We start from the raw sequence: 11641 nt of genomic DNA on the forward strand, positions 1-11641 counted from the left end.
TCATATTGACAGGGTGTGTAGGGCACAACTAGCATTTTAACATATGCAAACAGGAAAATGCAACACCCAACTGTTTTTTAGAAAAATCTAGTTTGAAAATTTTAGGTATGTTTGTAACTGTGTGATACATCTTGTAATTGTGTGATGAGCAAAAACCATTTGTGAATGTAAACCAAGTTTGTTTTGCATTGGACATGTTGAAAGAACAACACACATGCAAAAATTAGGTGTTTATTACATGTGTTGTACATTACAGTAATTGTTGTTTTCCAAGTTTATAAGATCAATATTATCCTGATCTGTTCAGTGCTCCATAGTTTCAACATTATACATGTCACAATGTACATACAGTAATATGAATAAAATGAGTGTATTGATTCGATTGAAAATTTTTGTGTGCCGTCTATTTATTTCTAGTTTCCCAAAAAAAGATATCTAATGTAAAATCACCCTTTTCAGAATAAACATTATGAAAGTAATAAATCTGTTGTTAGAATTAAATGTGAATGAAGGGGAGGAAAATAAAAGAAACAGAAGTACTAGCAGCACGATTTAATCCAGAGACCTTGCACTTACGAAAAAAGTGCTTACTCACTTGGTTGTGGACTGCTTGGATGTTACTGACCGTAAAAAGTATACAAGCATGTCAAAATTTTTTGAAGACTGTTTTCTCGAAAATGATTGAGATTTGTGTGTTGTTGTTTACCTGTGTCCAAGTCTTAGTTGTGCCCTACACACCCTGTCATATGGATCTAACTACAGGTGACGGGGTGGATTTGGGGGGGGGCAGCTGAGTTCGTACATTACTCTTCTCAGTTTTAATCTGTGAATGGGTGGGCTTACGGAGTTTTTGACAATTCAGATTCCACATTAGAATTCTAATTATAAGCTGACTTTTCTGTAATACTGACAGCAAGGAAGAAAGCAAAACAGCACATTGTTCTATATTAAATTTTTGTTTGAAATTATAGAAAGAATATATGTGGATGAAACAATTTGTCTAAAGGTTTACATGCTTTCCTGTCAAAATTATGAGGTATTAGTTACTATTATTGTGACTCAAATTGTGTGTGCCATTATTTTTGAGTTTGCTGATTGCATCATGCCTAACACACACATTTTTCAATACAACTGCTGAGAAGAAGAAATATTGAATGGTCACTTCCAAGACATCTTACAAACCGTTCTTTGTTGGGAGGAAAATAATTTCATATGACAAGTTATTTATTAGTATTTAGTCTTCAGATGACTGCCGCTATTTCAGCTAGCCGTAATTAAAATTTGTGCATTAGATTGATATACAAAAAATAGTAATTTCTCCTCTAAAGTACGTATAAAGTAATTTAATAGAGAATTCAGCTGTAAGTATTTGATTTGCAGCTAGGATGGTATTTTTTGTTGTTCTGTTATGTGAATAATTACATATTACTTGTTTCTGTTCACAGGACGGTATGGTATGAACTGCTATGCGGTGAATGGCCGTTCAAGGCACAGCCTCCTGAAGCCATTATTTGGCAAGTGGGAAAAGGAATGAAGCAGTCACTAGCAAATCTGCAGGCCTCCAGAGATGTCAAAGTATGTGCAAAGGAAAGTCTTCATCATTTGAGTGAAATGATGTAAATAGGTTACATAGATTATAACTTAAGTCATGGAAGATCAGATGTAACGAAGAGGGAAATATGTAAATGGGATAGCATGGTTGCATTGTGAAAGGCAAATTTCTTTCTTAATTGGTATTCACACTCTTGCTGTAGCAAATGTGTTCATATTAATATCATGTCTTCACTGACAGTTGGCTACCATGTGGAAGCTGTACTCATGTCAGAATCACATAAAGATTTATAGACAGTGTGTAAATGGAAAAAAGTTGCAGAATTGGTTGCAGGAGAACATTATAATATAGATTTATTCCTGGTTATTCTTCAGTAAATACAGAAACTGATATTTTCACAACTGCAAAGCAGAAATCAATAACTGATTATTATTGTTGATCAGTATTTGAAGATATACGATGGATATATAAAAAAAAGTCTACACACTGAGCGATGGCAGGAGGAAACATGAGCTTTCGAAGCCAGTGGCTCCTTCTCGCAGAAGGTTTGAAGGGAAGGGAAGAGGGATCCTGGAAAATGACTGGTAAGGTTCAGGAAATGGGAAGAGTTAGAGAAAAGTTTCCCATAACCTCGAATTAAGGGAGACTTATTGGATAGGATGAGAAGTAGTCTTTCCTTCTGATCCTGTCCGACAAAAATCTCCACTTACCAAGGTTCCTGAGCAACTTCTCCCCAACTCTTCACATTTCCTAAATCTCACCAATCCGTTTCCTCATACCTCTTCCTTTCCCTTCAGCCCTTCTGCGAGAGGGGGCCATTTACCCTGTCAGCTCATGTTTCCACTTCTTGAAAGCATTTTCTCCTGCTGTCGCTTAGTGAGAGGAATTTTTATCAATCCATGTTACACAGTAACTAATGAGTTATTAGTACTCAAAAAACTAGTTAATTATCCAATCAATAAACTACGAATTTTTCAGAAAAGAAATGATACCAGTGTTTCACTAATGCTATATGGTATAACTAGAAACAAACAACTCAGACCAGAATTCTTAGAGTTGAGTTTATGCTAAATAAAGGTTACTGTGTTGAAAAGGTATCTTGTAAATCAGCCTGGAGAAAAGACATCCAACAAAGAAAGAGAAGAAGGGTATTAATGAATTGAGTTCGCAGTTTCTTTTTCTGATTGGCACTTGTGGACTCAAGAAGTGTTGAAAGGCAGTTATTGCCTTCTTATTCAAAGTGACATTTTTGTGTTTTCAAAAATCATACTCTTTTATTTTGGACGTTCTACTTTATGAACAATGGTGCTGGAAGGACACAACAAACATAAAAACATACTAGCATTTAAATTGTGTGTTTACTCCTTCATACACAGAAAAATTTATTGAAATTTTGTTAGAACATTATTAGAAAGCTTCAAGAATTTGAGTTTCATAAAAATTCAGACCAGCATAGAGGGCAAATTACACTTCAGAATTTCATATTTGAATTCTTTTTTTTTATAATCCACATTGTGTCTGCTGGTGTCCTTTCATTACATAGAGTCATCAATTATTATTTAATACATCTTGCATGGTCCTCTTTTCAGTAGATCTGACAATTGGCAAGAGGTCTTCCAATAAAACTTTCTTGATAATACACTCATATTTATATCAAAGTTATTAGTCATAGAATGAAAAGTGGTCAAGAGTTTCCTCCATAATACACACATCAAGAAAAGTTTTGCGTCAACTCAGTTCCTAGAGTTCCAGAACCTGTTGAGAAAATTGGAATAGAAATGAACATAAACATCATTTCCTCCATTTTTATTGCTCATGAAAACTACACATTCCATGTTATACCACCATACAGTGAGACCTTCAGAGGTGGTGGTCCAGATTGCTGTACACACCAGTACGTCTGATACCCAGTAGCACATCCTCTTGCATTGATGCATGCCTGTATTCGTTGTGACGTACTATCCACAAGTTTATCGAGGCACTGTTGTTCCAGTTTGTCCCACTCCTCAACGATGATACTGTGTATATCCCTCAGAGTGGGTGGTGGGTCACATCGTCCATAAACAGCCCTTTTCAGTCTGTCCCAGGTATGTTCGATAGAGTTCATGTCTGGAGAACATGCTGGCAACTCTAGTCGAGTGATGTTATCCTGAAGGAAGTCATTCACAAGATGTGCACGATGGGGACGTGAATTGTCGTCCGTGAAGATGAATGCCTCGCCAATATGCTGCCAGTTTGATTGCACTATCATTCGGAACAAGACATTCACGTATAGTACAGCCATTACGGTGCTTTCCATGACCACCAGCGGTGTACATCAGCCCCACATAATGCCACCTCAAAACAGCAGGGAACCTCTACTTTGCTGCACTTGCTGGACAGTGTGTCTAAGGCGTTCAACATGACTGCGTTGCCTCCAAAGTCGTCTCTGAGGATTGTCTGGTTGAAGGCGTATGTGAAACTCGATCAGTGAAGAGAACGTGATGTGAATCCTGAGCGATCCATTTGGCATGTTGTTGGGCCCATCTGAACTGCGCTGTATGGTGTCATAGTTGCAAAGATGGACCTCGCCATGGACATTGGGAATGAAGTTGCACATCGTGCAGCCTATTGCGTACAGTTTGAGTCATAACACGACATCCTGTGGGTGCACGAAAAGCATTATTCAAAATGGTGGCATTGCTGTCAGGGTTCCTCCGAGCCATAATCCGTAGGTAGTAATCACCCACTGCAGTAGTAGTCCTTGGGTGGCCCAAGTGAGGCATGTCATCGGCAGTTCCTGTCTCTCTGAATCTCCTCCATGTCCGAACAACATTGCTTTGGTTCACTCTGAGATGCCTGGACACTTCCATTGTTCAGAGCCCTCCCTGGCACAAAGTAACAATGTGGACACGATCAAACAGCAGTATTGACTGTCTAGACATGGTTGAACTACTGACAATATGAGCTGTGTACCTCCTTTCTGGTGGAATGACTGGAACTGATTGGCTGTTGGACCCCCTCCATCTAACAGGTGCTGCTCATGCGTGGTTGTTTACATCTTTGTGCGAGTTTATTGACATCTCTGAACAGTCAAAGGGATTGTGTCTGTGATAGAATATCCACACTCAACTTCTGTCTTCTGGAGTTCTGGGAACCAGGGTGATGCAAAACTTTTTTTGATGTGTGTATCTGTTTTTCTTTAATAGCTACTAAGCTGTTATTATAAACACATTTAATCTAATTCCATTTTTTATATACAACTTGTATCCCATATTTGGCTACACATTTGTCCAGATAATCCATTCACCAATATATTCATTGTAGTGTGTGTCACTGGCACCAGCTTCATTGTAAGGTGGTTCCATTTTGTGGACGTATTATAAAAACACCTTCTTTCCTCAAGAGAGGACTTTTGTGAAATTATACTTCGCTAATGTAAAGTGTACCTAAAATAAATAAAAATAAGGCGCCCACTTGAGACAACCAAAAAATACTGTTCTGTTGTAAATCTGTGACAAGTCTTAAGGTATTAAGATTAATATACTTTAAGCAGAAGAATGTTCTCATGTTGTTCATCAAACAACACACAGGTGTGTTTTTTAAGTAAGGTCTGTTTTGTTGTAGACACCATTAGTTCGCACACATATCTCAACAAGCATCTGTGTCGTGTACCGGCATGCCTTGGGAACAACTGTGCTCAGTTTCAGCTCTGTAGCTAACCTATACAGTTCTGTTCTGTGCATTCAAAATGTTTAAGACTGTAAACTCGCCCGCCGCATGTGAAGTTCGCTCAGTGATACAGTTTTTGTCAGCAAGTAACCTGTCTGCTACAGAAATTCATCGACAGATTTGTGAAGTGTACAGTGATACTGTTATGAGTGAAAGCAAAGTGCGTAAGTGGGTACGAGAATTCAAAGATGACCGTGACAATGTCCACGATGAGAACTGCTCTGGTCCCTCTTCTTTGATTACAGATGATTTGGTGGCTTCAGTTGAAGCAAGGATTTGCAAGAACAGGCGCTTCACAATAACAGGTGTCTCAAATGAATTTCCTGACGTGTCGAGATCAGTGATTTACAATATTGTTTCTGAACACCTAAAGTTTAGGAAACTGTGCTCCCGTTGGGTTCCGAAACTCCTAACAGAGGACCACAAAAACCAAAGATTTGAGTGTGCGATGAAGCTCTTAAACCGTTAACATGAAGAAGGTGACAGCTTCTTGAGTCAGATCCTAACTCGAGACGAAACATGGGTTTCGCATATCACGTCCGAATCAAAGCAGCAAAATGTGGAATGGACACACACACACACACACACACACACACACACACACACACACACACACACACACACACACACACACTTTCCTGTAAATTTGAAGGCCAAACAGACTCTGTCCCAGTGCAAAATCATGGTATCTGTGTTTTGGGATAGGCATAGTGTTTTTTTGGTCAACTTCATGCAATGAGGAACCACTAACCATGCAGAAGCATACTGCCGAACCCTGAGAAAGCTACACAGAGCATTTCAAAATAAAAGACACGGAATGCTGACAAAGGGAATTGTCCTCCTTCATGACAATGAAAGACCTCACACTGCAGGTCAGACCTGCGATTTATTGGACCATTTTGGCTTGGAAGTTTTAAACCACCCACCCTACAGTCCTGATCATGCGCCAAACGATTACCATCTGTTTAACGACCTCAAACAACATCTCAGTGGCAACCGTTACAATGATGATGTCGACTGAAAACTGCAGTGAACTCTTGGTTATCGAAGCAGGCGTCAAGTTTTTATGAAGAGAGTATTTTAAAATTGGTTGCGAGGTATGATACGTGTTTGAACAAATTTGGTAACTATGTCAAAAAATTGAGTGAAGTATGTACTTTCTGAAAATAAATCTACTTTTTTGAAATAACCTTCCATTGTGTACTTATGTTTAAAACAGACCTTACTTAAAAAACACAACTCGTATATTGACAATTAGAAAAACAAGCAGATATTTACTCGTATCGTTAAGGAAGATATATACCGTAACGATGCTCAACAAAAATGTGCTTAGACCATCTGATGAAGCACGACAGTGGAACAACTGCAGAATTTTCTTAATCGGGGATATCAATATAATACAAACACACTAAAAGGTCCCTCTTCCTTGCCACTGCCCCCTCCCTCCACCCCCACCCATTAATATATCGTTTTACTAGAATGTATGAAACATTAGGTTACAAAAATCTTCATAAGTTTCATACATGTTACTATGTTATGTTTCACGACTTCAGTGTACGCACATGCGTACTTTCTCATTGTGAAGAAGTCACATCATTTGCTAATTTCGTACTTAAGTTTTTACACTTGATTCTGTAGCAGACATGAGCTGTCATGTTAAATTTTCCTTTCTGTAAGCATTTCACCACCATGGGAAAAAACTGAACTTTCAGGCTGACATTTTTGTACAACTTATCTTTAAAGACAATTCTTATATAGCAATGTCATTTCGAAAGTTCAGTTTTTCGATACAAAACATTGTAATTTACTGAAATCCATAACACACCACTACCACCTAAAAACATATTAACAGTATTCATACAGATTGTTGTAGTTAATTGTAGCAGTAATGTTGGCCAATCTCATGCTAATTCTGTTATTACACTGCAGTTATTTGTTTCATTTTATTTACATGCCTCCATTACTGTGTGTACTATACTTGTGAGAACTGCAGCTGACAGGTGAAGACTAGAAAAAACAACATGATCTCCCATCAGATTAAAACCATGTACCACAGACTCAAAAGAACTTGGATCCTTGCCTTTTGCAGACAGACTCTTGCCAATTGAACATTCAGGGCATGCCTCATGATCGAACAAAAAGCTTCACTCTGTCGGTACCACACTTCTACTTTGTGAATTCAGTTGATTTCACTACAGCATACACTCTGCTGCAGAGTGAAACATTTGTTGGAAACTAGTGGTTTCGTTAACATTATTATGGCTGAACAATTTTATTAGTGTTTTTACTAATAAAGTAATTACAAAATAAGCTAGTTAATGTTAACAATAAAATAAAGCTGCTTTAATAGAAACAGTCACATAAACTTGGTAGTGACAAAAACTGGAGAAAAATTTAAGTAAATAGAAGATGCCTTTGCATGAGGAAAGGAGAAAAAAATTGTTCAAAAATAAACAAGGAAGTTATCTCATAACTTGGAAAGGAAATGGAAGAGAAAACCAATAATATAAACACACACAATTAATTTCCAATAAAGAAAACCTATTTTGTTGGCATCAGTGTTGCAAGAATACACTTCATATCTTATAACTGGAATCATGACAGATATATATAGCCTTAGACTTTATACATTATAGCTGATATCTTGGGGCTTTTGCATAGGTGTCAATCATCTCTAATTTGTGAGGTTTTTATACTGAGGATCTTTTGTAATTCTTACTATATTTTTACAATTTTTTGTAGATGGGATAATAATATTTAAAATTGTTTTTCATCATTGTGCAGGACATCCTGATGCTTTGCTGGTCCTTCCGACCTTCGGATAGACCAGATTTCACTTTGCTCCTCAAGACACTGGAAAAGCTGCCAAAGAAGCGCCTAGCACGCAGTCCGTCACATCCTATCCACCTGTCACGCTCTGCGGAATCTGTGTTCTGATGCTATCTATTTATTGCAGTAGCCCTGTATTAGCTTTTCTGCATACAAGATTATCATCACAGCAGACTGATTGCATGTGCTCAGAAAGTTACCGTATCATCGTGTGTACAGTACTTCTCTCTTTGTTAATATTATTAGGAATGTGGGACGGGTTGTTATAATTATGTTGATTATTAAAATATTAACTTGTTTTTTACTTCATAATACAAAAAGCCATTGATAACGGAGACTATATACTCAATAATTTGTCTTTTTCAGCAGCCTTGCCATAATGTTATCTGTTTGTAAATTCTCACAGTGAAACCTCATTTTTACATTTCCTTTGTAATGTGGGTCTAGTTGTGTATTTGTAACTTAAAAAGTCAAGTAGCTACCATGTAAGAATGAGATTGTTTACAAAGGAACACAAATAATTGTAATGAATGCTTGGCACTTATGACTTTAATCTGAAAGTTCTTTCTTCAGTTGTTTTAATTACAGACCTACTATTAAAGGTTTTTCTGATCAGCTTACATAGATCCACCAAAAAAACTCTCTCTTCTCTTTCCATTCAGTAGATCACTTTCTGGCTTCATCTGTATTTCACATCACATTTAGCATTAGTATAAACTTGTCAATACATAAAACTAAATTCAGGATTGCTGGAATACAGATTATGTGCTGTAAACAAAATACTGAGTTATTCCCCACAAAATGGTATAATTAGTTAGATAAAATCCATCTGGTATGTTAACCATCCCAGATTTTGTTAAAATCCATCTGGTATGTTAAGCATCCCAGATTTTGTTAAAATTTTGTGTACATGTTTGCTAAATGTCCATAGAAAGATAAATACATGTCAATTGCACGGATTCCAATACTTCATAAAAATGAGTATCAAAATGTCATGGCGACATTTCAGAAATTTTGACAAAGTTTGGAGTTCTGTAAATCACTGAATAATTCTAATGAAGCTGAAAAACATGGCAAGATGATTGAAAATTGGCAGTGTGCACATTGTATAAATTTTGTTATTTGATTCTATATTTTTACTCCAATTAGTCAAGAAATTTTGTTAATACAAAATTTCTCCTAATTAGCTTCATCTTTTCATATGGTTGGTGTCTGAATCTCCCCTTTTGCAGCAACGTTGTGTAGTTGTGTGTTCATAAAACATGCAAATTTCATCACCATTAGATTTTTAGTTTTTGAGATTTAAGGGGCCAAAGTTGACCAAAAAAAAGTTATTTTCATATCTTTGTGTCTCATAAAGAAGCACTTTCTAAACTAGCTGTGAGGCTACATAACATGGAAAATTGTTTGCAGAAAACATATATGACTCCTATTGGTACTTGAAGCAATGACAGAGAATCAAATGACACAAAACTTACAGTATGTGCACAATGCAAACTGTTGAACCTTTCGGACAAGTTTTTCAGCTTTACAACAATCGTTCTTTGAAACACAGCACGTCAAACCAGGCTGAAATATTTGAAATGTCATGACATTGTCTTCCTTCACTTAAATGGTTACTACTCAGACTATTAAAATATGTGAATTAGATACGCAATTATTTTACTTTGGTAGTTTAGCATACCTGCACACACAATTTGAATAGTATCTGAGATACTTAGTGGGGATCCCTATTCCACTTGATATGGAATCAATGCCATCTAAAATGTGAAAATCATGTTGCACATTCAACTCACATACCAAGCATTTCACTCTCGTGCACAGCTGTTTCAAGCAATTTACCCCTTTAATGAGAATAAGACTTGTCTGTGAAAGTGAGAACAGCTAAATTGGTGCTCGTAAACACACCGGGTTCTTTTAGTTGTGTCATTATTTTGGAATTGTCTCAGTACATAGACAAAAAACAAATTCGCGTACATACGCAGTCACACAAAGACAGGTACTTCCAGCACTGTGCTCTTCATAAATCCTACATAGCCTCTTCGACCTTTTAATATAATTAAAATAACTTATTTGTTGACCTCCATTATGTGCCATTATTGTGTTGCCACAGCAGCTGCCACCTACTACTTAGCTAATGCTCAGTGAGCTACCTACACAGACAGTATACAGTCAACAATATTTAAACAGCCTGTGGGCAGAGCTTAGTGATCTGGTTGATAAGTGGTGATTGTTCTGAACATTAGCTGCAAGTGAAATATTTTGGTGTGACACATTGGCAACAGCAAACAATTTGTGCATTGTATTCTGAGGTCCGATTGGAGGAACTCTGTTCTAAAGTGTAAAAGTCAACAACAAAAATAATTTTAATCAGACTATAGCATATGAGCTTGATATTGTAATATAGGGTTTGACTTAGAATGTTTTTCTTAGCCTTTATCGATGGTGTATGTAATATGTCTTTTTCAAGAAAGCCGAGATATGTTTTGCTAATTGGCGTATACTTCTTTGTGTTCTCTGTTAAAAAATAACAATGCCGGGCACCTCAGTAGTTTCTCTTCTGTTGCTCAGAGAACTAAATATGAAACAAAAAGTGAAAAAGTGAGGTTTCACTTGTAGGCTAGATATGAAATTTTAACTTTTGTCATTATTTGTGTATGTCGGAGTTAATTATTTAGAGAAATGTAACTTTGTGATTGTTGGAAGATAAGGTGCATCATTTCTTTTCTTGTGGTACTTTGTAACAGCTGATACTCAACGCCATCTAATTCTGAACATAATACGTAGTTCTGATTGTTTCGTTGCTATGGTTTGAATTGTATTTAGTAAGATGCAGATCACCTAGCATATAATATTATTAGTGTGCCATCTCAGTGGCTCAGACATTTTGTGAACATACAAAACCACATCTCCTTTCTCTTTACAAACAGTTTCTTTTCTGATCAACTTAACCCTTTTAGTGCCAAATACGATCTGATCATGATCCAGATTTTCGGCGAAAAATGCCAGTAACGATCTGATCGTGATGCCTTTCTCATTCATTTTTTCCGCGCTTGAAGGCAAAGTTGTTAGTATTTCCTAGTGAATGAGAAAGGCATCACGATCAGATCGTTACTGGCATTTTTCGCCGAAAATCTGGATCACGATCAGATCGTATTTGGCACTAAAAGGGTTAAATAATAACTGAAAAAGTTCACTTAGGTGTGTGAAATATTTTTCATGAAGTGTGTGTGTGTGTGTGTGTGTGTGTGTGTGTGTGTGTGTGAGAGAGAGAGAGAGAGAGAGAGAGAGAGAGAGAGAGAGAGAGAGAGAGAGATTCAATATCTGTCAGTCTGATTAAGAAAATGGAACAACAATGGCATTAGTTATTAGAACTTACAATAATTTTGTCTTTACATGTCCATAGGTGAGTTTTTTGAAAATTTTAATTGCCCCCCCCCCCCCACCCCCCAAGAGTCATTTAAGTTCCCTTAAAAAAAAAAAAGGTACCTCTACAAAACTTTTCATTAAATCTCCCAGTTTGGATTGTTTGGTTTGATATACTGTCAA

General features: G+C 36.8%; 1 protein-coding gene across 1 annotated transcript in view; it reads left to right on the forward strand.

Moving 5' to 3' along the window:
• LOC126462116 (kinase suppressor of Ras 2) overlaps positions 1–11037 on the forward strand; it is a 168910-nt gene extending 157873 nt beyond the window's left edge. Inside the window, exons 16-17 of the mRNA XM_050096050.1 lie at positions 1446–1575; positions 8048–11037. Coding sequence (XP_049952007.1) covers positions 1446–1575; positions 8048–8200 — 283 coding nt within the window. The 3' untranslated portion in view covers positions 8201–11037. The remainder of the gene's footprint in view (positions 1–1445; positions 1576–8047) is intronic.
• The last annotated feature ends 604 nt before the right edge of the window (positions 11038–11641 follow it).

Source organism: Schistocerca serialis, chromosome 1, assembly GCF_023864345.2.
Source record: "Schistocerca serialis cubense isolate TAMUIC-IGC-003099 chromosome 1, iqSchSeri2.2, whole genome shotgun sequence".
NCBI classification, from domain to species: domain Eukaryota; kingdom Metazoa; phylum Arthropoda; class Insecta; order Orthoptera; family Acrididae; genus Schistocerca; species Schistocerca serialis.